General features: G+C 45.7%; 2 protein-coding genes and 1 long non-coding RNA gene across 3 annotated transcripts in view; 1 reads left to right on the forward strand and 2 right to left on the reverse strand.

Moving 5' to 3' along the window:
- Positions 1 to 11855, reverse strand: part of LOC125357046 (CD109 antigen-like) — a 16330-nt gene extending 4475 nt beyond the window's left edge. The window contains exons 1-2 of the mRNA XM_048353686.1: positions 11851 to 11855; positions 7419 to 7421 (exon numbers count right to left, since the gene is read on the reverse strand). The gene's annotated coding sequence lies outside the window, so the exon portion shown is untranslated. The remainder of the gene's footprint in view (positions 1 to 7418; positions 7422 to 11850) is intronic.
- Positions 11856 to 15348: 3493 nt separating this feature from the next.
- On the forward strand, positions 15349 to 16504 carry LOC125357047. The gene is made up of 3 exons (XR_007212052.1): positions 15349 to 15370; positions 15766 to 15910; positions 16488 to 16504. It is a non-coding gene; the product is annotated as an uncharacterized LOC125357047 (long non-coding RNA).
- Positions 16505 to 25038: 8534 nt separating this feature from the next.
- LOC125357512 (CD109 antigen-like) overlaps positions 25039 to 25376 on the reverse strand; it is a 71510-nt gene continuing 71172 nt past the window's right edge. Inside the window, exon 26 of the mRNA XM_048354491.1 lies at positions 25039 to 25057. Within this exon, the coding sequence (XP_048210448.1) occupies positions 25039 to 25057 (19 nt within the window). The remainder of the gene's footprint in view (positions 25058 to 25376) is intronic.

A 25376-nucleotide genomic window follows, 5' to 3' on the forward strand; every position in this document is an offset into this window, starting at 1 on the left:
GAGATAGGAGTCATGGACTTTCCTCCTGGCCCCGGCTTTGAACTGCAGTCCTCAGATTTTAGCCTCTGGAGTAGTTAGGAATTACAGGCGTGAGCCACTGGCTCTCATCAAAGATACTGATTTTTAAACTATGAAGCTACTGGTATTTCAGTCTGAATCGCATCGATTTTATAATGACTCTTTAGCTTATACACTGTTTGTCTGGTAGCATTGGAAAAGGCTTTGAAGCTGGTTCAAGAGTTTGTGTTTATGATAAAATACATGCAAAAACAAATGTGACTTCACTTGAGACCCTGCTAACTTTTCCTGCAGAGTTAAGCTTGCCTACTGTTTTTCAGGTGGTATCCAGGGGACAGTTGGTGGCCGTTGGCAAACAAAACTCAACAACCTTCTCTCTAACACCAGAACATTCTTGGGCTCCAAAGGCCTGTATCATAGTATATTATGTTGAAGATGACGGGGAAATTATCAATGATGTTTTGAAAATCCTGTCCAGCTTGTTTTTAAAAATAAGGTAATATTTAAGGACACTGAGACTTAAAAGAAGACTTTATTTTATTGACGTCTGAGCAATGTATTTCTTCACAAAACTACCATAAACTATATTACTTAAGAAATTTGTATCAGCCCCCCTGTAGCACTATGGTTAAACCACTAAATATTTAGTTATTATTTATGCATTTGTATGTGTATATTTATGGGGACCTCTCAAGACTTTATTTAAAAAATATTTTTAGTTCTAAGACTGGGACTCGAATCCAGTACCTGACCCTTTGCTTGTTGCCTGGTGCTTCTACCAATTGGAGCCACATCTCCAACCCTATTACATTAATTTGTTTTTTTTGATCATGGGCTTGAACCCAGGGCTTGGGTGCTGTCCCTGAGCTCTTTCACTCAAGGTTAGTGCTCTACCACTTTGAGCCACAGCTCTACTTCCAGTTTTCTGGGGGTAATTGGAGATAAGAGCCTCACAGAATTTCCTGCCTGAGCTGGATTTGAACTGAGATCTGAGGATTTCAGGCATGAGCCCATCAGTGCCTACCTTAAATTAATTTTTTTATTAGCTTTACAGTGTTTTGTTCAAAGGGGATTTAACTCAACATATCAATTTATGGAGTATAATTCATATTGGTTGATGCTATGAATCTCTTTCTGTTTTGTATCTAATTATAATATAATTGTTGCCCTGGTACTGGGGCTTGAACTCAGGGCCATCGCGTTCTCACTTGGCTTTTTTGCTCAGGCTAGTGCTCTACCATTTGAGCTACACCTCTACTTCTGCTCTGTATTTTTGGTGGTTGGTTGGAGATAAGACTCTCATGGGCTTTTCTGCCTAGACTGGCTTTGAACCTCAATCTTCAGCTCTCAGCTCCCGAATGGCTAGGATTACCGGATGTGAGGCCACTGATACCTGGTTGGTTTTTACGATTTTACCTTAAACTCATGCAGCCGTTTCAGGGGTTTTGCACGGTCACTTTTGCACTGGCCCGGTATTCGCTGTGGCCACACAAACTGTGCGGGCACTGATAATGGGTCGTGAGAGTGAAATGGATGGAGGTGGGGGGGATGTTTGTGGGAGAGAGCTGGCCTTTGGTGTGTCCATTTCAGCTAGAAAACACCAGAGACTTTCACTACATTGGATGCTTCGTGCGTGATATATTCAGGGTGGAGTTCGTTGTAAAGCTGGGAACAATGTATATGATCATTGGCACAGAAGAAGCAGAGAGTATTAGCGGACCTTTCAAGCAATATTTATTTTATTTATATTGTAAAGGTGATGGTACAAAGGGGTTATAATTACATGAGTCAGTTGAAAGAGTATGTTTCTTTTTGGACAGTGTCACCCCTTCTCTTTGTTTCTCTCAAGAATTTTTTTTTTTAAATAAATGAGATAAGGAATTAATTTTGGTGGATGCTGGGGTCCCCACACTTGTAATCCTAGCTACTCAAGAAGCTGAGATCTGAGGATGGAGGTTCAAAGCCAGCCTAGGCAGAAAAGTCTATGAGTCTCTTATCTCTGATTAACCACCCAAAGGCTAGAAGTAGATCTGTGGCTCAAGGGGTAGAGAGCCAGCCTTGAGTGGAAAAGTGAAGTAAGAGTGGGTGGCTTTGGGTTCAAGTCTCAGTACCAGCACACACACAAAGTTGAACTAAGCCCCTTTTTTTTTCTTTCCTTAGATCAAATTATTTTGGAGTAAGGCGAATGCTGAGCCATCTGAGAAGTCTCCCTCAGAGTCTCCGTGACTCAGCGGACTCTGTAGTGGGGATTTTAGCTGTGGACAAAAGCGTGAATCTGATGAATGCCTCAAATGATATTACCATGGAAAACGTAAGCTAACATTTTTTTAATGTTATGAAAATACATGTTAAAGGAGAAAAGCACTACCCTGGTACTTTCACTTTCAACACTGCAAGTGATTTATATGTATGACTCTTTTGCATATATAGGCGAATTCGCAGAGAAGCTCAGTTAGGGAGACGCTTCTGAGTCTTCTCAGTCTTAAATGAAAAATGCCACTTAAAATAGGAAGGAAGAATGTGTTCTGGAGGTCTATAATTTAACATGGAGAGTGCAGTAAGTAATAATGTATTGAATACTCAAAAAAAGGGCTGAAAGATAGCTGCGCACCAGTGGCTCGGGGCCTGTAATCCTAGCTACTCAGGAGGTTGAGATCTGAGGATTGTGGTTCAAAGCCCATGAGTCTCTTTATCTTCCGGCTCTAGTTCAAGATGGCCTCCACTTTTCCTGCAGTCTTCTCTGTCCACACATCCAGCTTTCCAGCAGCGTTGTTTTATTTCTCAGGGTTGCCTTGGAGCGGATGTCAGGAGCCCATGATAACAGATGCCCCCTCCCCCCCCCCCCCCCCCACCCCCCCCCCCCCCCCCCGGCGTCTTGTTAAGTTTCTGTGCGGTGCCAGAGCACCTTGGATGATCAAGATAATTCAGGGTCACTAGGCCTTCCAGAAATCTCTTATAGGCAGAGCCTTCCCATCCACAGGACATAGGCAGCCTTGGCCGTGCCTTTTATTGAGGGATGGAGAAGATGAAGGCTTCTTACGTAATGGCTGCTGTTGCTTTACAACTTCTATCTGCTTGTGCCCGAGTGGGAGCAGAAGCTGACCATGTATCCAGAGTTGGTGCTGAGGCATGGAAACTGGAAACTTCTCTCCCTTGTATTGGCTCCATTGCTTGTATGGGCCGGCTTACTTTGCCAGCTTACAGGCATTACAATATTTTGGGTCGGCTCTGTTATTCATTCTCTCTCTCTCTCTCTCTCTCTCTCTCTCTCTCTCTCGCTCTCTCGCTCTCTTGCTCTCTCACTCTTCGTGCTGGTCCTGGGGCTTGAACTCTGGGCCTGGGCACTGTCCCCGAGCTTTCGTGCTCAAAGCTAATGCTCTAGCATTTGAGACGGCTCTACTTCTGGATTTTTCTAGTTAATTGGTGACTTAGGGCCTCAAGGACATTCCTGCCCCAGGCTAGCTTTGAGCTGTGATCCTCAGATCTCAGCTTCCTGAGTAGCTAGGATTACAGGTGTGAGCCACCAGCACTCAACTCTTCCAATATTTTCTTTTATTGTCTCTTCTATCATCATGTTTATGTACTTTGGATATTGTTAGCATAGCAGAAACAGTGGTTGGAGGTATCTAATTGTATGCTAGAAAGGCCCCCTTCCAGCGTGTACACAGCTCCTTTCCTCATTATATTACTTTATTTTTATTTTTTTTTGTGCAGTACCACTTGCTGAATTAGATCTGGAGCTCTACCACTTGAATGATGCCTCCAGTCTGGCTTTTTTGCTGGTTAACTGGAGTAAGGGTTTCAAGGATTTGTCTGCCTGGGCTGGCTTTCCGGCCTTGATCCTCAGCTCTCAGCCTCCTGAGTAAGCAAGGGCAATAGGTATGAGCCATCAGCACCTAGCATCTACCATGGTTTTAAATCCTGGCTTTGTCTCAGTTTATCTGGCTAATTATAAAGCAAAAGGGAGAAGTATCAACCATTGCCTATGACATTGTGACTGCTTAGTTGATTTAGTCCAAGAACACACATAAACTATAAAGTTTGCCATCTCATCATTTTCAATCTATAATTCAATCACATGAATTACCTCACAATGGTATGACCACCACCACTATTTTCAGAACTCTTTCATTACCCCAAATAAAGACGCTGTCACCATTAAACAGTAGTTCCCATCTCCCCTGACATGAGGAAAGGCAGAATAGATTGCTAAGTATCCTCTCATTCTGTGTGTTTTACTCTCTTTGTAGGTTGTCCATGAGTTGGAGCTTTATAACACTGGATATTATTTAGGCATGTTCCATGAATTCTTTTGCTGTCTTTCAGGTATGTTTACTTTGCTAGATAATTGGAAAGGTATTAATTGTCTTTTACTGTTATAATTGCTTTCAGAATTAATGGCCATTGGGGAACTGAAATGAGAGCAAGTCAGTTTTCAAAGCAAGTGGAGGCGCTGGGGATATAGCCTAGTGGCTAGAGTGCCTGCCTCCGATACACGAGGGCCCTAGGTTCGATTCCCCAGCACCACATATACAGAAAACAGCCAGAAGCGGCGCTGTGGCTCAAGTGGCAGAGTGCTAGCCTTGAGCGGGAAGAAGCCAGGGACAGTGCTCAGGCCCTGAGTCCAAGGCCCAGGACTGGCCAAAAAAAAAAAAAAAAAAAAAAAAAAAAGCAAGTGGAACACTTCACCATTGTGGAGATGAAAAGAATTGCCACTGAATATTTTATTTCCTTTACATTACTTTCTTTGACCTTGAAATGGCTGTTGACATGCATGGGTATGGGAAGGGGAAAGAGGTGAGCAGAGGGAAGGAAGGAGGGGAGAGACAGACAGATGCACAGAGAGACACAGAGAGACAGAAGGAACATGAACAAGTCTAGACTGAGATTGTGTGATTACAGAATGTTTGAACTTTGATTCTTGCTTTTAAACAAAATTTTATTGTCTTTAAACTTTGACTTGAAAAATACAATTTTTTTCCAGGAATGTGGTCTCTGGGTATTGACAGATGCAAATCTTGCGAAAGATTATATTGAGGTGTTTGTAAGTAAAATTGGCAAATATGCTTGTAACTATTTGTGGTTTACAATGTATGATTAATACTACCTATAAGTATGGATATAGTTCCCTCCCTCCCTTTCTTCCTTCTGTTTCTTTTCTTCTTTTTTGTTCCATTGTTGGGGTTGGGCTTAAACTTGAGGCCTGGGGCTTTCCAAGTGAGTTCTTTTGCTCAAGCTAGTGCTCTTACCACTTGACAACGCCATTTCTGGTTATCTGGTGGTTAATTGGAAGTAAGAGTCTTTAGGGAATTTTTCTACCCAGCTGGCTTTGAACTGTGACCCTCAGATCTCTGCCTCCTGAGTAGCTAGGATTGCAAGTGTAAGCACCAGTGCTTGACTCTTTCCTTTTTTTTTTTTTTGAGCTGTGGTCTCGCTATGCATCCTAGGCTGGCTTGAACTCACTATGCAACAGGCTACGTAGTGATCCCATCCGGATGTGCAGCCCCAGCTTTGTTTGTTATGAGTGCTGGGCATTGAACTGAGGACCCAGTGCAGGCTAGGCAAGCACTGAACCATTGAGCTATGGATACTTTCTTTCTTTTTTCCAGTTCCGGGGCTTGGACTCCGGCCTGAGCACTGTCCCTGGCTTCTTTTGTTCAAGGCTAGCACTCTACCTCTTGAACCACAGCACTTCTGGCTTTTTCTGTTTATGTGGTGCTGAGGAATCGAACCCCGGGCTTCATGCATGCGAGGCAAGCACTCTACCCACTAAGCCACATTCCCAGCCCCTGGATACTTTCTTGTAGCACATGAATATTATACCCTAAACTGTTTGGAATTGAATATATACGGAAGCACATCTGGGCCACCCGTCTACATCTTTGAAATCAAGGCTTTTCATTTGTTTCCTGTAACTCTTTGAGGTGGTTGTATTTTTGGACATATGGGAAGATCTTGTGGTTTCCAATCTGTATGGAAAGCTATGCTATTAGCTTGGAATTAGTTGGAAGGAACAACATATTTTGAAATATGTATGTTCATTAGCTTTTTGATGTTCACTTAGAAAACAACCTAATATGCTATAAAGTAGGCTCTCTCTCTCTCTCTCTCTCTCTCTCATGCACACACACACACCACACACACACACACACACACACATACACACACACACCCCATCAATTTTAGTTTTTCCTGGAGAGTCCTCTGGGTTCTTCTTTAGTTCCATGAATTGCAAAGCATAGTCATCCACATCCACGCTGTCTTTTCCCCTGGTAAGATGATAGGAATGTTGCCACGAGTCTTCAGAACTCTCACTGTTTCTCACTGGATTTCCTATTTCTGTGAGGTGTCCTGCACACACAGCCCAGGACCTCTGTGAGTGGCGCTAGCTCACACCACCACAGCACCCCTGAGCCTCTGCCCCGAAGCTGAGAAGACAGTTGTGTAGTCGCCGAGATTTGTGAGGTTATCGCGATTTATTATCTTAAAATGTGGTACATGTGACTTTCCTCAGGTAATTCCCTAGGTACCACAGCCTTCTAAGTCTTTATCTTTGTTCTCTGTCTCATTTTTTTTTTAATTTTAATTTTTTTTGCCAGTCCTGGGCCTTGGCTGCAGGGCCTGAGCACTGTCCCTGGCTTCTTTTTGCTCAAGGCTAGCACTCTACCACTTGAGCCACAAGTGCACTTCTGGTTCGTTTTCTATATATGTGGTTCTGGGGAATTGAACCCAGGGCTTCATGTATGCGAGGCAAGAACTCTTGCCACTAGGCCATATCCCCAGCCCTCCGTCTCAATTTTTGTCCATCTTTGTTCATCTCTACCTGTTAAGTTCTGCCAGTACTTACTATTTTATTTTATTTAATTTATTTATTTTTGTATTGGTACTGGGGTTTTGAACTCGGATCTGGGAGGTGTCCTTTCCGATTTTTCATTCAAGGATAGTGTTACAGCTTTTTGGTAGTTAATTAGAGATAAAGAGACGCATGGCTTGCAACCTCGATTCTCAGATCTCAGCCTCCTAAGTAGCTAGGAGTTTAGGCATGAGCCACTGGCACCTGATTTCAATCCTATTTTAGTGCTTCCTGGGCTCCAAATTGGAGGATTCAACCAACTTTAGGTTGGAAATATAAAAAAAAAAATCATTTCTGTGCTAAACATTGGTGCTCATTTTGTCTTGTTATTATACTGTGTGTGTGTTCTTGTATGTATGTGTGCGTACATGCCGGTTCTAGGGCTTGACTCTGGGTCTGGGTGCTGTCCCTTAGCTTTTTGCTCAAGGCTGGCACTCGACCACTTGAGCCACAGCTCCTCTTCCAGGTTTTTGGTGCTTAATTACAGGTAAGAAACTTACAACTTTTCTTCCTGGGCACGTGCCAGCAGCACCCCGTTGTATTGAACCTTCTAGTTATTTATTCATTCACTTATTTATTTGGTGGTACTAGAGTTTGAACTCATGACTTTGCCCTTGCTGATCAGGTGCTTTACCACCTTAGTCCTGCCTCCAGCCCCTGTTCTGCAGGATTGCAGCTATTTCTGTGGCATTTCCATTGGATTAGGGATTGTAAGTAATCTAGAGAGGATCTGATGTGGGTGGAGGTTATCTGTATCATTTTCTGTAAGTGGTTTTGTGCATCAAGAGGGTTTGGTATACACTGGGTTCCTGGGACCAGTCCCCATGAAGACCAAGGGCAGTTTACTTACTTTGGCGGCTCTACTTTGTGTGTGTGTGTGTGGTGTGTGTGCGCGCGCGCATACACTTGCCACTAGTATGGAGGCTTGAACTCAGGACCTGTGTTTTCCCTTGGCTTTTGGGCTCAAGGCTGATTCTCTACCACTTGAGCCACAGCTCCACTTCCAATTTTGCTTATTTTGTATCCTTTACTTTTTCTCAGCGCCCTCTTCTGCTTTTCTACTCTACTGTGAGGTCTGGTTCTCCTGTGAAGTTGAAAGTTGGACAAGACAAATTCTCGAGTCCCGCTGGGCCGTGGTAGGACTCGTTTGCTCCCAGGACCGTTTTCCTAATCGTTGTTTGTGTTGCTGTTTAGATGACAAGGCTGAGTATGCAGAGAGGTTTGTGGATGAAAGTGACGCCTACTGGTGGATTTGCAGGACTTTTCCTCCATCAGCAATCCTCGTGTCAGAAAGCATTTTCCAGAGACTTGGATTTGGCTGGATACCAAAATGGGGTAAAACTTTATAAAGTTCTTTGGTCCTGTGTATTTTTTACGTGTGTGTGTGTGTGTGTGTGTGTGTGTGTGTGTGTATCTGTGTGTGTGTTTATGCCAATCCTAGGACTTGAACTCAGGGCCCAAGCACTATCCTTGACATTTTTTGCTCAAGACTGGTGTTCTACCACTTGAGCCACAGCTCCACTTCTGCCTTTTGATGTGTTTTAATTGGAGGTAAGAGTCTCATGGACTTTCCTGCATAGGCTAGCTTTGAACCAGATATCACTCAGCCTATTAAGTAGCTTGAGCTACTGGCACTGGCACTCAGCTAAGATAGAGCTTTAAAAAGAAAAGAAAAGAAAGACGGTTTTAGCTTCCTTGAAATCTCAATCCCACCCCCTTCCTCTCCCACCCAGTCCAGGGGTTTGAACTCGAGGCCTGGGCACGGTTCCTTAGCCACACCTCCACTTCTTGCCTTCTGCTAGTTCTTAAGAGAATTTTGGGTATTTTTTCGACCCAGGCTAGATTTGAACAGTGATCCTCAGATCTCATCCTCTTGGGTAGCTAGGATTAGGAAGTGAGCTACTGGCTCCCGGCTCCTGGCTTTTTTTTTTTTTTTTGCCAGTCCCTGGGCCTTGGACTCAGGGCCTGAGCACTGTCCCTGGCTTCTTCCCGGCCTCAAGGCTAGCACTCTGCCACTTGAGCCATAGCGCCGCTTCTGGCCGTTTTCTGTATATGTGGTGCTGGGGGAATCGAACCTAGGGGCCTCATGTATCCGAGGCAGGCACTCTTGCCACTAGGCTATATCCCCAGCCCCGCGGCTCCTGGCTTTTGCTGGAAGAAAATTGCTGCTATGGAGTGGAGCAATTGTGATTTCCTAGACTGGGGTGTGGGTGCCCCCGATTCTCACACATCCCCACGAGCCATGGGGGGCGGGGCTACGGTGGCGCTTCGTGATTCTTAGTGATTCATACGTTACTGGATAATTGAGCAGGTAAGTCATGAAACCCTCACTGTATCTTACAGTCAGCCACTTAGCAATGCGTGAAATGAGATAAACCAAATGCAAAAGCTCCCCAAACCTAGCACAGACAGACATGCAGAAAAAACAGTTTTTTTTTACAGATAAGAGAATAAAATTGCAGTTTGAAATGTGTTCATTCTTTATACTAGGACTCTACCACTTGAGCCACAGCTCCATTTCTGGCTCTTGTTAAAAATTACAATTATTTTGGTAGCTGCCTGGGCTGGCTTCAAACCACAATCCTCAGATCTCAGTCTCCTGAGTAGCTAGGTTTACAGACGTTTATTTTTTGTGCCAGTTACCAGGCCCTGAACTCAGGAGCCTCGGTGCCTTGCTTTTTCCACTTAGTTTGCTTGCTTGGCTGGTGCTCTTCCATTTGATCAAAACCTCTAGCTCTGTTTTTTTTTTTTTTCTGGTTATTGTAGAGAGAGTCTCTCAGACTTTCCAGCCTGGGCTGGCTTTGAACTTCTATTCTTCAGATCGCAGCTTCCTGAATCACTAGGCTTACAGACACAAGCCATTCATGTCTGGCTGCTAAATGGTTTGAAATTCAGATATGTGATATAAAAAATTAAAAAAATTTTCCCAAATAGTTTTTGATTCTGTTGATTGACTTTGGAATATGAGTTCTTGGCTTTGTAATTGTGGTACTTATCTTGACTTCAGCTCCAGGATTTTCCAGGAATTTGAAGTTACCGTACCAGACTCTATCACTTCGTGGGTAGCCACTGCCTTCGTGATCTCTGAAGACTTAGGTCTTGGACTCACAACAACTCCAGTGGAGGTATGGGAGCATCATGGAATTATGTTTCAGCTGCTCAGCAGGTGTGTGTGTGTGTGTGTGTGTGTGTGTGTGTGTGTGTGTGTGTGTGTGTGTCCTGGGGCTTGAACTCAGGATCTGGGTGCTGTCTCTGAGCTTTTTCTCGCAAGGCTAGTGCTCTACCAGTTAGAGCTACAGCTCTACTTCCTGTTTTCTGGTGCCTGGGCTGGCTTTGAACTATAATCCTTGGATTTCAGTCTCTCTGAGTAGCTAGGATTACAGGCATGAGCCACCAACACTTGGCAATTGAGCAGATTAAAAAAATAGCTTATACTATTTAATCATAGTTTAGAGACTCTTTGCCTTTACTTTTTTTTTTTTTTTTTTTGCCAGTCCTGGGGCTTGGACTCAGGCCTGAGCACTGTCCCTGGCTTCTTTTTGCTCAAGGCTAGCACTCTGCCACTGGAGCCACAGCGCCACTTCTGGCCGTTTCTGTATATGTGGTGCTGGGGAATGGAACCCAAGGCTTCATGTATACGAGGCAAGCACTCGTGCCACTAGGCCATATCCCCAGCCCTTGCCTTTACTTTTAACCTTTTAAATTTTAGAATGAGATTTGCAATAAGCTGCTAAGTGGATTAGGTCCATACTAATATATGGATAGGAAGCAGAGTGCTGGTGGCTTCTAGCTGCTCCGGAGGCTGAGGTCTGAGCATCATGGTTTGAAGCCCGCCCAGGGAGGAAAGTCTGTGAGATTCTATCTCCAATGAACCACCAAAAAGCCAGAAGTGGGGCTGAGGCTTCCGTGGTAGAGTGCTAACCCTGAGCACAAAAAGGCTCAGGGACAGTGCTCAGGAACTCAGGACAAGATTTGGATAGGAAAATTTCTTTTTAAAATTTTATTTTATTGTAAATGTGATGTATAAAGGGATTGCAGTTACATAAGTAAGGTCATGAGTACATTTCTTTTTGAAACAGTGTTACCTCCCTCCCTCCCTTTCTGCACAGTGCTACTTCTGGCCATTTACTATATATGTGGTGCTGAGGAATCGAACCCAGGGCTTCATGTATACGAGGCAAGCACTCTTGCCACTAGGCCATATTCCCAGCCCCCATGTTTAATCTTTTGAAGAATCTTCATACTGATTTCCAGAGTGGTTAAACAAGTTTACATTCCCACCAATAGTGTAGCAGTGTTCCCTTTCGGCCGTGTCCCTGTTAGCATCTGTCATTTATTAGTTTTCTTGATAATGGCCATTCTAGCTGGGGTGAGGTGGAATCTCAGTGTTGTTTTGATTTGCATTTATTTTAGGGCCAGAGATGCTGAACATTTCTTCATGTGTTTATTGGCCATTCTTATTGCTTCCTCAAAGAAGTCTCTCTTTAAGTCTTTAGCCCACTTATTAGTGGGATCGTTGTTTCTTTGAGGATTTATTTTGGTGGGGCTTAATTTTTTAAAAATTTAAATTAAAAATTATCTTTAGTTGTACCCAAGGATTTCAATTCAGCGTCATTTTATGAGCACAATAGGCATCTTAATGGATGTCACCTTTTCCATCGCTCTCCTCTACTTCTCCTCACCCGCCCCATCGCCTCCAGTTACCTGGTTCCATTTTCACACGTGAACATCAAATATTAAGAGTGCATTCACTACCCTTCCCCTCTCCATTGCCTACCCCATCTCCTGACAGCACATGTTTCAGCTTTCTGGTATTCATTTTGTTAAACTGTAAGTTAGTTGTTCAAAGGAGTTACACCACTAGACTCTTCCCTATGTGTATACTTCATTCCATGTGTGCGTGTACATAGGCATATAGCCCTGAATATGTTTGCATATGTATTTATAATTTATATCTAAGTCCCACATATGAAAGAAACGTGCACCCTTTGTCACTCTGAGCCTGATTTACTTACTTCACTTAACGTAAGTTTTTCTAGGTCCATCCATTTCCCTGCAAGTGACATAATGCTGTTCTTCTGCTCAGCTTGTTTTAAACGGATACTTTATCTGCATGAATGTCTTAAAGGAACATCCCAGAGTGATGAGGAACATGAGACAATCCCTTCCTTCCTTCCTTCCTTCCTTCCTTCCTTCCTTCCTTCCTTCCTTCCTTCCTTCCTTCCTCCCTCCCTTCCTTCCTCCCTTCCTCTCTCTCTCTCTCTCTCTCTCTTTCTCTTTCCTTTTCTCTTTCTCTTTCTCTCTCTTTCTTGTTGGTCATGGGGCTTGAACTCAGGGCCTAGGTTCTGTCCCTGAGTTTTTTCGCTTAAGACTAGTGCTCTATTGCTTTGAACCATAGCTCTACTTCTGGATTTTTGGTGGTTAGTTGGAGATCAGAGTCTCACAGACTTTCCTGCCGGAGCTGATGTGGAACCATGGTCCTCAGATCTCAGCCTGTGGAATAGCAGAATGACAGGCATGAGCCACGAGTACCTGGCTGAGAGAATTCTTCGTTATTTGTGAGAATACTGAGTATTGCAGACCTTTCTCTACCAAGGTACCCTCCAGTCAGTTCTTGTGACAGATAACATGTCCAATCTGCAAATCTTCACATAAACCTCTAGAGGGCAGTACTGCTACCAGGGAGATCATTGACCTACACTAACCCAGGCTCAGCTTCAGAGATGGTAGGAGGGTTCTGCCTCCCCTGCAGGTCTTGGCCAACAGTTTCAGAGTTGGATCACCCAAGAGGAAGCACATGTGTATGTGTGTATGCGTATGTGTGTGAGAGGAGGCACATGTGTATGTGTGTATGCGTATGTGTGCGCGTCCATATAAAAGGCTCAAGAGTGAGTGGTTCCTGAGCCTGGTTCCTGGTTGACACTGGTGTGTTGGATTATTATGGCAAACAACAAGCCAAGTTGACTATTATGTGAAACAACAAATCAGGTCAATTTGCATTATTCATTTGGGGGTAAAGTGTTATTTTTTTTTTCTCTGTAGATTGGCGAGTAGATCTCCCTAAATGGAGTTATAAGCTTCATGGGCTTTTAATTGTATTTAATGGGAAGACATTTTTATTTGCATAAACATCTATTTATTGTGTTCCTTCCAGCTACAAGCCTTCCAACCATTTTTCATTTCTTTGAATCTTCCCTACTCTGTCATCAGAGGTGAAGAATTTGCTTTGGAAGTAACCATATTCAATTATTTGAAAGAGGCCACTCAGGTACTGTGTTCAATGTTTTTTTTTTTTCTGTTGTTTGTTTCTTTCCTTTTTGCCCGCCTGCCTATCTGTTGGTTTCCTTCCTCCCTCCCTCCCTCCCTCCTTTCCGTCTTCCCTCTCTCTTTCTTCTCTCCCTCTCTCTTTCTTTCTTGAGTGTAAGGGGATCATTTTCAGTACCTTATTCTTCCTAGGCAAGCACTCTACCGCTTGAGCCACAACCTAGTTCTTGTGCTTTCAGTTTGTTTCTTGGGTAGGGTTTTGTGCTTTTGCCCAGGCAATGATACTGGAACCTCAGTCTTCTGAGTAGCTGGGATTACAAGTGTCTACCACCATGCCTGGTATTTTAGTTTTGATTTTTTTTGAGGGAGGGGGAGAGGTAGTACTGGGGCTTGATCTCAGGGTCTTGTGCTCTTGCCCTAGCTTTTTTTTTTTTTTTTAAATAATGGCTAGCACTCTATTAATTGAGCCATAGCTCCACTTGTGACTTTTTAGTGGTTAATTGAAAATAAAAGTCTCATGGACTTTTCTTTCTGGGTTGGCTTCAAATCATGGTCCTCATATCTCAGCCTCCTGAGTAGCTAGTATTATAGGCATGAGCTCCTAGCCTTCAAGCTTTAATTTTTAAATTCTAGTTGACCACGGATGGGCACTGGTGGTCATGCCTGTAGTACTAGCTACTCTGGAAGCTGCGCTCTGAAGATCACAGTCTGAAGCCCACCCAGCAGGAAAGTCCCTGAGACTGTGGCTCATGTGGTAGAGCATTGGCCTTCAGTGAAAAGGCTCAGGGACAGCTCCCAGGCCCTGAATTCAAGCCCAAGAAACACACACACACACACACACACACATTTTGAGGGTCAGAAAATAATTGGAGACACTATACTTGCAACATTGGCATAAGTTATAATAGTTTAAAAACATGATATGTTTGAGCCTTATTTTTCTTGAAATAATTTTTTTCAAAGACTCTCTATGGATATATATTTCATACTTTTTCTAACATGACCAGAGTCTTGTAAAATGACCCAGACTGAAGAAATATAAAATAGCTTTTCTGTGTACACAGTCTTACCATTCAGTGAGTACATAATGAGAGAGTCTGATGTTAGCAAAAAGGCTAGAAATGTTCTCAGGACAGAATAATCAGTTCATTGGATAAGACTACAATGTGGCCCCTGGATTCAAATGCTGACTCTTGGGGCTGGGGATATAGCCTAGTGGCAAGAGTGCCTGCCTCGGATACATGAGGCCCTAGGTTCGATTCCCCAGCACCACATATACAGAAAACGGCCAGAAGCGGCGCTGTGGCTCAGGTGGCAGAGTGCTAGCCTTGAGCGGGAAGAAGCCAAGGACAGTGCTCAGGCCCTGAGTTCAAGGCCCAGGACTGGCCAAAAAAAAAAAAACAAAACATCAAATGCTGACTCTTGGCTGGGCTGGGAGTCATTCTAAAAGTAGTGTTTGCCTGGCTTGATGGGAGCCCTGTGTTCCACATCCAAGCACCATAAAAAAAGACTTCTGTAGTGGGGCATGGTGGCACACACTTGTAACACCATCACTTGGGAGTCCAAAGCAGGTAGGAAACCAGTTCCAGGCCAGCCTGGCTATGGAGAAAAACCTTGTTAAAATACATTTTCCATAGGTATCTCGAGGTTGGAGTGAGTTTTTTTTTTTTTTTTTTTTTTGCCAGTCCTGTGGCTTGGACTCAGGGCCTGAGCACTGTCCCTGGCTTCTTTTTTGCTCAAGGCTAGCACTCTGCCACTTGAGCCACAGTGCCACGTCTGGCCATTTTCTATATATGAGGTGCTGAGGAATCAAACCCAGGGCTTCATGTATACGAGGTGAGCGCTTTACCTTGGCCTTAGTCTCAGCCCCCGGAGTGAGTTTTTGAAGTAAACGTTTCTTCTTGATACCCTTTCTTCCTCTTTTTGCTTCCTCTTTGCCTGGTCTTGAATCTTACAGATTCAACAAACAATACTGAAGAGCATTTATGACATAGAAATCCTTGATGTTTTTTCAGGTGGAGGTGATCGTTGAGAATAGCGATCGGTTCGACGTTCTGATGACTTCCAATGAAAATCAATGCCACGGGGCACCAGCAGACGGCGCTGGTCCCCAGCGAGGATGGGGTAACTCTGCTCTTTCCGGTCAGGCCCACGCAGCTGGGGAAACCCCCATCACAGTGAAAGCCGTTTCACCCACGGCCTCTGACGCCATCCACCCAGAAGATTCTAGTAAAGGTCAATATATGGAGTCTTAAATTGTGTGTGTGCGTGTGTGTGCTGGTACTAGGGCTTGCACTCAGGGCCGGGGCCCTGTCCTGAGCTTTTCCCCTCAAGGCTGGTGCTCTACTGCCTGAGCCAGGCCCCTAGAGGCCCCCTACGGAGTTTTTCTCATCCCATCTTCATCTTCTCCTTTGTTACGTCCATTGCCCGTTCCAGGAATGTTTCCTCTACTTCCAGTAGAAAGCAAACGTGAAACAGATTTGTAGTCAGAAGGAAGAAATTGTAGATATTGATGTAGCTGTACACCCACTCGAGTCACATCAGGCCAAGTATTTGTTGTCGTATCTGTATACAGTTCTCGTAAATAGATAAGCAGAGACCTTGCTAACTGTGTTCCCGTTTATCCACAGGCTGAAGGGATAGAGAAATCATATTCACAAGCCGTCTTGTTAGACTTGACTGATAGCAAGCAGCAAACTACTCTGAAAACCTTGAGCTTCTCGTTTCCTCCTGACACAGTCAGTGGCAGTGAGAGAGCTCAGGTCACCACCGTGGGTAAGGACGGCGTGGGGCATAGGGTATTTGTACCTGATAATATGCATCTTTCATCTATTACAAGAGCAGCGCCTGATTCAGATTCAATGAGCTCATCACATAATCTCCCATTTGAGTACTCCTGCATTCCCCGTCCTCTTCCTCCTCCTCCTCCTCCTCCTCCTCCTCCTCCTCCTCCTCCTCCTCCTCCTCCTCTCCCCCTCCTCCCCTCACCTCCTTCTGGTGGTACTTTGGTCAAAACTGAGGGCTTTGTAGTTGCTTCTTACTTGCTTGGTTGGTTGGTGCTCCACCACTTGAACCATGCCTTCAGCCCTGCTTTTTGTGGGTTATTTTGGAAACAAGAGTCTATGGGCTGTCCAGATTTCAGCCTCCTAAGTAGTGTGATCCAAGGATGTACATTTTGTCTATTATTTTGACTATTATTTTGTCCACGTAAATTGATGCAAGTTTCTGTAAGTGTCCAGTTGCTTTAGGGATAGATGCTTCTTGATTAAAGGAAGATTCTGCCACCAGCAGAAAATAGCCTTTTGTCCCATATGCATATTTACTGAGTAAATGGAATATTTTGTGTTTTTAGGAGATATTCTTGGCCCTCCGTCCATGGGTCTGGCTTCCTTGATTCAGATGCCATATGGTTGTGGTGAACAGAACATGATAAATTTTGCTCCAAATATTTACATTTTGGATTATCTGACTAAAAAGAAACTCCTGACAGATAACATAAAGGAGAAAGCCCTTTCATTTATGAGGCAAGGTAAGCATTTTCAAAGTATTTTCTTAAAGTTTATTTTTGTTTTCAGTAGCGTGTTCTTGAAATACATTTTTTTTTTGGTTGGTCGTGGGGCTTGAACTCAGGGCCCGAACACTGTCCCTGAGCCTTAATGCTCTACCACTTGAGCCACAGCTCCACGTCTAGTTTTCTGGTGGTTAATGGATGCTAAGAGTCTCATGGACTTTTCTGCCCTGACTGGCTTTGAAGCGTGATCCTCAGATCTCAGCCTCCTGAGTAGCTAGGATGACGGGGTGAGCCACCAGCGCCTGGCTCTTGAGATCATGTATCAGCATGGGTGGGGTTTTGTCTCTGTATGTGGTGGCTGTACTGGACGTTGTAGAGGAGCCATTAGGATGCTTGTTGGGTTTCTGAAGATGTCGGCAGTCGTGTTGAAGAGCTGGGAGCCGGCGCGTTCACCGCACACGGCTGGCGTATCTCCTGTGCTTGGTTGTTTTGGTGCTGAGGACATAGAGGAAGTCAGACAGAGCCCTTCCTCTCGGAGGATTCGCTGCCAGGGCAGTCCGTGGTGGGCAGAGCTTCTCCGTGTTCACATGACCAGCAAGCAGCTATGACAGAAACATTTGCCTGGGGAGAACCTGCAGGTGCCTTAGAAAGTGCCAGATGGGCCAGGGGCCAGTGGCTCACGCTTGTAATTCCAGCTCCTCAGGCAGCTTGAGAGCTGAGGATCTTGGTTTGAAGTCAGCCTGGGTAGCTAAGCCTATGAGACTCTCATCTCCAGTTAACCAACAAAAAGCCAGAGTGGAGCAGTGGCTCCCGTGGTCCAGTGCTAGAGTGGTAGAGTGCTGGCCTTGAGCAAACAAGCTAAGGGACAGTGCTCAGGCCCTGAGTTTAATCCCTACTATTGGCATGACGAAGGAGAAAAAAGAGAAGGGGAAAGGAAGAGGAAGAGGAAGAGAAGACGGAGGAGGGGAAGGAGATGGAGGAGGAGGAGGAGGAGGAGAAGGAGGCGGCCACAGAGTTTAGGTTTATTCTGACTCTGAGTGGCGGAAACCCAGCCTCGGCCTCTCTCTGAGAGCTGACGTAAGCTGAGGGCTCTAAGATTTTTATGTCTAAAATCGATTTCAATGCTCACAACCAGTACTTGTATCATGCTGTTTTCACAGAGGATGAAGCGGAGGCATTTAACAGGTAGCTGCCTTGCCCAGGGTCGATCCTGGACCCAGTGTTTGTCTCTTAGAGCCACACGGGAGGCTGGGTCAATGGTAATAATGGGCGGGTGGGGTTTCTGGACGATCCCAGAGTCAAGGCAGAATGGCAGTCTCCATTTTGTATTTATCTCTCAGGGGACCTCCACCAAGATCCCCTGTACAGCTGAGGTTTTTCTGTTTTCATGATTTATAGTTTTATTTTTGTGCTGGGTCTAGCCCTTGAACTCAGGGCCTGGCTGCCTTACCGTAGTGTTTTCATTCGAGGTTGGTGCTGTACCACTTCAGCCACAGCTCCATTCCTGTGTGCTTGCTTGGAAATTGGAGATAAGAGTCTCAAAGACTTTCTTACTCGGGCTGGCTATGAACTGGGGTCCTCAGGTCCCAGCCTCCTAGGTAGCGAGGATTAGTGTATGGCTGCAATTTATACTTCTGAATATAGTAAGTACATATACTCACGTGTGTACCAAACTCATAAGAATTTGAAGGGTTTATACAAAATGGTTATATACTATACTTTTTCAGTATACTCTAAGAAAAGTATAGTTTAGGCTTTGCATTTCCCAAGGGATTTTTTTTTCTTTTCTGTACTAGGATTTGAACTTGGGGCCTTGCACTTACTAGGGCAGGTACTATTTTTGTTTTATCTTAATGTAATGGATGGTTGTACCTAGCTACTCAGGAGGCTGAGATCTGAGGATCAAGTGTGAAGCCAGGCCAAGAACACAGACCCATGCACAAGACTTTTACCTCTAATTAATCAGCAAAAAGCTGGAAATGGAGGTGAGGCTCAAGTGGTAGAGCACCAGCCACTAAAGACCTTGAATTCAAGCACCAGTACACACACACACACACACACACACACACACACACACACACAGATTACATGATCTCACATGTTGAATCAACTCATATTTCCAAATAATGAGCAGCAGTTTCCTGGTCCAGTCATCTTTTCATTATGAAATCAGTATCTCATTTCATAGATCCTTTACTCTTTTGCCAATATAGTTGCCAAAGCCCTTTAAATGCAGTGTAGTTATTTTTGTTTTTTTAAGAAATTAAAGTAGCTTTGGTGTGAGTCATGATGATATTATATAAATGCTATTTGCAAACAGCACATTGTTTTCCTTAAATCATGCTTGGCTAAGGAGTCCTATAACCTAACATTATTATTATTTTGGGTCAAAACAACAGCTATGTCATTAAATAAAGTATGTTTTTTCCTGTCAAAAGGGAAGTAGACCTATGAATGAAATTACTTCTGATAAGGACTAGAAATCCCAAAACCAGGGGTAGAAGAATGAAACCACTTCCTTTCCTTAGATATTGCCGTCACAGTGCCTGCAGCTGTTTTCAGGAGGAGCGATGCAGATTCCATCTAGTTGAGCACTTGCTAGGTTTTCCTCTAGTGAAATAAGAACAAAGCAGGCTTTAGAACCTCTCATGCTGAGCTACAACAACACCTCAGCTTTTTGGTCACCACAAATTCAATTAGAGGCAACAGCAAAGAAGCAAAAGACAAGAAAAGCTAGGAGGCCCTCACTTCCCCAGGCCTTGTCACAGGTGTTTGGAAGTTCATCGTGACGTTTTCTTTTTTTGTTTTTTTTTTTTTTCTTTTTTTGCCAGTCCTGGGCCTTGGACTCAGGGCCTGAGCACTGTCCCTGGCTTCTTTTTGCTCAAGGCTAGCACTGTGCCACTTGAGCCACAGCACCACTTCTGGCCATTTTCTGTATATGTGGTGCTGGGGAATCGAACCCAGGGCTTCATGTATATGAGCAAGCACTCTTGCCACTAGGCCATATCCCCAGCCCTCATCGTGACGTTTTCTTCAGTGCTGGTACTGGGTCTTGAACTCAGGGCCTCATAGTCTCGCTTGGATTTTTCCACTCAGGTCTGGTGCGTCTACCACCTGAGCCACATCTCCCCTTCCAGCTTTTCACTGGTGATGTGGAGATAAGAGTCTCACGGACTTCGCTGCCTGGGATGGTCTTGAACAGTGATCCTTAGATCTCAGCCTCCTGAGATAGATAAGCATTTTTCAAAAGTCAGATTTGCTTTATACAGTCACGGAGAGCTGATTGACTACTCTTATTTACAGTGATTTTAATACAAGCCAAACTGTTTAGTTTTTTTTTTTTTCAGTTTTGGAATTGAACCCAGGACCTCATACGTGCTCAACCACTGAGCCACTTCCCAGCCAGAGTGTTTTATGTATTTCTGTAGACAGCACCTTTCATCTTTAACATTATAGATTCTGAGATTTTTATAATCCCAGTTGGACCAAAGAAAATTTACTATTCTAGAAGAGTATATGTCCAACCCTTTACAAAATGGGTCATTATTCTCACAACCTCTTAGATTCATAATTTCAGTTTTTAGCGGTATCTGATAATTACAATTCTATTACTTTCTAAACTCAAGAGCTAGTCATAACACTATTAAAACTTAAAATTCATGCTTTTATTACTCTGTGAACTTTTGACTTCCTTACCTATTTGGAGAAAAAGTCTTCCACTTAGGTAGTGAAACTGGATTGCTTTCCAGATAGGAAACAACTGCTTTTTACTTGACATAATTCTGCGTTTACTAAAGCAGATACTTGAGCCTTAACCCTCTCTTCAATTTACCTTCTGGTCATAATGACCATCTCCAAATACTTTTTAATTTGAAAAACTGAAAAATTGTATGGTAGGCACACCAGTTGGAGTTTTGGTTTGCCTATATTGATTATGACCAAAAAATGTAGGAGACATTGTCTCAGATTATTTAGCATTTCCTGCTTCTCTATTGATGGTCTAAGAATAAAAGTACGTTCTTTTCTTTCCTTTTCTTCCCGTTCCCGCTCCCTCTCCCCCGCCTCTTCTGGGGCTTGAACTCAGGGCCTTGGCATGCTCCTTTAAGCTTTTTTTTACTGACACTCTTCCACTTGAGTCACACCTTCACTTGTAGCTTTTTGCTGGTTCATTTGAGCTAAGAGGCCTATGGACTTTTCTGCCGGGTTGGCTCTCAGCCTCTTGAATTAGGATTATAGGTGTGAGCCCCCAGCCAAAAGTACTTTACTTTCTGGTTTAGCGTAAAGCTTCAATTATAATGTTATATGTAATATCTTTCTTAAGCAGCAGATAACTTTAGATGCAAGGCACTGGACTGTTGTGAATAGCAGAGAGCTAAATCAAATGGCATCTTTAGTTTGTGTTTTTTTTTTTTTTTTTTTGTGCTAGTCCTCAGCTTGGACTCAGGGCTTTTGTGCTCAACACTATCGTTTTCCCACCTGAACCACAGCTTCACTTCCAGCTTTTTGGTGGTTCATTGGAGATAAGAGTCTCATAGACTTTCCTGCCAGAGCTGGCTTTGACCTGAGATTCTCAGACCTCAGCCTCCCGAGTAGCTGGGATTACATGTGTGAGCCACTGGTGCCTGGCTTTTGCTTGTTTTTGAGTAGCTGGAGATATCATTTATGTAATTACAACCTACTGAATTAATTTTGGGATATTAACAGCTCTTATTCGCTTATTTTGCTTGAAATTCCTTGGCATTTAAAATTTCCTACAGTATTTAACATAGAAAGTACTCAATATAAACACTTTTAAACAACCAATGACCGGGAGCCAGTGGCTCATGCTTGTAATCCTTGCTATCAGGAGGCTGAGATCTGAGGATCATGGTTTGAAACCAATCCAGGCAGGAAAGTCTATGAGAAACTTATCTCCAATTAGCCATTAAAAACTCCCCAGAAACTGGAGCCAGATGGGTGCTGGTGGCTCACAATCTGTAATCCTAGCTACTCAGGAGGCTGAGATCGGAGGATGGAGGTTTGCAGCCAGTCCAGGCAGTAAAGTCCACGAGGCTCTATCTCCAATGAATTCCCCCCAAAACTGGAAGTGGAGCTGGGCTTAAAGTAGTAGAGCTCTAACCTTGAGCCAGAAAGTCCAAGGTCAGTGCCCAGGCCCTGAGTTTAAGACCCAATACTGGCACAAAAATAAGAATTAAAAAAAGAAAGCAACATCCTGTCTTGGGTGCTACTGGGTGCTAGTGGTGGGGAGGGAGTGTGAACAGAAAAGGTGAAGGAGGGAAAATACGGTTCACAGACTTTAGGTACATTTGCAAAACCCAACAAGCCCACGGGCATGGACTTGGGGAGGACTTGGGGAGGGGAGGGAGGGAATGCGTGGGGTCAGGGCCCATTGTGCACACAGATGGACATGGCAGACGGAAACCTCGAACAAGTAACTGCAAAGAAAATTCAGTATTAGATGAGGAGGGAGAGTTTTCTTCTTTCCCTTTCTTTGCCCAAATCCCTAGTTGATGTCATTCTTGGCCACTCTCCTTCACGGCAGGTTGACCTTGTCAATGTTCCTATCTTCAGGTTACCAAAGAGAACTTCTCTTCAGAGGGACGACGGGTCTTTCAGCGCCTTTGGGAATGACGACCCTTCTGGGAGCACTTGGTAATTGCTTCTGCCATTGAATAAACACATCTGGGCCATAGGAAGGGCCTGCACTCAGTCACAGTGACCGCGACTTGATAGACCTGTCTCTCCATGCAGACCTGGCAGCTGCTTTTCCCAGTCTGCTGTTGAAAAAACGTCATCCTTTTAAAATAGGATTTAAAAAAAAATATCAACAAATCAAATGCCTTTTATTTTGAAAGGGACAAATCAGCCTTCCTATTTCTTATGGGAAAAGCCGCAATAAGTAATACTTTATCATGACGGGACAGCTGGTAAGGTAAATTTGTTAGGATGATATTATGCTTTCCACAATCTAACATTTAACTGCAAGCGTGTTGTTCATATGAACAGAGTCTGAGCACTGTCCCTGAGCTCTTTTTTTTTCTTTTTTTTTTTTTGCTCAAGGCTGGTGCTCTACCACTTGAGGCACAGTTCCACTTCCAACTTTTTGGTAGTTAGTCGGAGATAAGAGCCTCCTTCTTACTCAGGCAGTGCTTTCCAAGCCCAGTCTGCAGATCTCAGCCTCCTGTAACTTCGTGCCTGAGCTCCCATCTCTTGGAGATTGAGGCGATGGCCATTGCATGCAGACGCCACCTCTGAGTGACATGCGGCCTCACTAACTTCTTTATTGCCCAGGCCCGGCCTTAACCTGTGATGATCTCTGCTCTCGGTGATCCCCAGATCTTTGCCCCCCCCCCCCCCCAAGAAACTAAGATGACAGGCGAGAGGCCCTGCACCACGTGTAGATAGTTTCAAAATGGGCACAATGGTGGAATTAGCGAATGGGCAGTCAGAGCTTCCTCCTGCGTGGAATCTGCACGCGGCTGGTCGTGGACACCGGCTCTCTCCCCGTGCAAGGCGTGCAGCTTCACATTTCAGAACCAGATGGAGGGCAGGAGGCGTGGCTCCCTTGGTGCAGTGCTAGCCAACGAGTGAAAGCCGCAGATAGGCAGTTCGAATACCCCTGTTGGACAGAAAAAAAAAAAAAGAGATCAGAATCAATGTGAACAACCGTGTTCGTCATTATCTGTAAACACTTAGGGTAACAAAGGCATGGAGACAAGACCCTTTGGCTCGTAGTTTGGGAGGTTCCGTCCCTGGTGGGTTGGCCCTGTGGCTTGGGGCCTGCGAGGAGTTCACACAGGGTGGTGAGAGCCAGGATGAGCACCCAGGCCCCTGGGGGACCCTCGTGGGCCGGTGGATTGCAGCTCTCGGGGTATCAGTCAGTGTGGATGAGGCGGGCTGTGGTCACCAGCCACGTCCGCAACCCAGTGCGGGTGTGCCATGCTGCCTTCTCATGGGGTGAGTGGGAATTCTGAAGTCTGCGTGCCCCGGGGTGGGGGTGGGGACCCCCACTGCACGACCTCATCCTAGCTACACCTTGGAAGGGACGGCCAGGGCGCGCAGTGCTGGCTCCTGGATGCTCGGGATGGACGCGAGGCCCCGCCGCCGGGCTCCAGGGCTGCGGGGAGGCGGAGGATGCGCTCGGCTCCTGGTGGATCACGAGGACTCAGGCGTGCCCCCCCCCCCCCCCCCCCCCCCCCCCCCGTGTCCCAGGCTGTCCGCCTTCGTCCTGAGGTGCTTCCTGGAGGCCGAGGCCTACATCGACGTGGACGAGAGCGTGCTGCACCGCGCCTTCGCCTGGCTCCGCGCGCACCGGCGCGCCGGCGGGGCCTTCTGGGAGCCCGGGCGCGTGATCCACCCCGAGCTGCAGGCCCCGGGCGGCGGCTCCCAGCCCGCCACGCTCACCGCCTACATCCTCACCGCCCTGCTGGCCTACCGCAGGTTCCAGGTGCCCGGCCCGCCCTCCCCCTCCTTCCCTTCCTCCTCCTCCTCTCCTCCTCCTCCTCCTTCCTCTTCCTCCTTCCTCCTCCTCCTCCTCCTCCTCCTCCTCCTCCTCCTCTTCCTCCTTCCTCCTCTTCCTCCTTCCTCCTTCCTCCTCCTCCTCCTCTTCCTCCTCCTCCTCCTCTTCCTCCTCCTCCTCCTGCTCATTTTCCTCCTTCTCCTCCCCCTTCTTCCTCCTGCTCCTGCTCTTCATCCTCCTCCTTCCTCCTTCCTCCTCCATCCTCCTCCTCCTCCTCCTCCTCCTCCTCCTCCTCCTCCTCCTCTTCCTCCACCCCTCCTCCTCCTCGCTCTTCCTCCTTCCCCTCCCCCTTCCTCCTCCTCCTCCTCTTCCTCCTTCCCCTCCCCCTTCTTCTTCCTCCTCCTTCTCCTCTCTCCTCTCCTCCTCCCCATCCCTTCTCTCCCCTCTTTCCTTCCCTTCCCTTTCTCTCCCCTCTCATTCCCTCCATTCCCCTTCTCTCCTTCCCTCCTCAGTCTTTTCTCCCCTCCCCTCCCCTCCCCTCTATTCTCCCCTTCCCTCCTCTCATCTCCCCCTCCTTCTCCTGTCCTTCCCTCCCCTCCTCTCTCCTTCTCTTCCCCTCCTCTCCTTGTCTCTTCTCCTTCCCTCTATCTCCCCCTTCCTTCCCTTTTCTCTTTCTCCTCCCTTCCCTTCAATTCCTTCTCCTTTCCTTCCCTGCCCTCCCCTTCCTTCCCCTCTCCTCTTCCTTCCTCCCCCTCTCCCGCCCTCCTCCCTTCCCTCTTCTCTCCGCTTTCTCTGCACTGAGGTTCTGCTATGTGGGCCACACCCCTGGCGGGAAGGGGAAGGGGAAGGGGAAGGGGGAGGGGGAGAGGGAGGGGAGGGGGAGGGGAAGGGGAAGGGGGAGGGGGAGGGGGAGGGGGCTCTCCACAGCTGGGCTCAGCTGTGTGTCTTGGAGCTGGAAGGGCCGCAGTGTTGAAATCTGAGTGTGGATACCCCTTTCCTTCCCACCTGTGGCCACATTCCAAGCCTGAGGATAGCAGTAGTAACCCACTCTTCAGAGTAACTAAAGAATGCTAAAATGCCTTCGAACCCTGGGTATTGAACTTACTATTGGCAGCAGAAATGAACTAACGTTTTATTGTTATTAGGGGACGGAAGGTTTGTGTGTGTGCGGGTCCTCGGGGCTTGAACTCAGGGACTGAGTGATGTATCTGAGCTTTTGTTGCTTATAGCTAGTGCTCTGCCTCTTGAGCCACATTTCCACTTCTGTTTGT

The sequence above is a fragment of the Perognathus longimembris genome, chromosome 9 (assembly GCF_023159225.1).
Source record: "Perognathus longimembris pacificus isolate PPM17 chromosome 9, ASM2315922v1, whole genome shotgun sequence".
In the NCBI taxonomy this organism is placed as follows: Eukaryota; Metazoa; Chordata; class Mammalia; order Rodentia; family Heteromyidae; genus Perognathus; species Perognathus longimembris.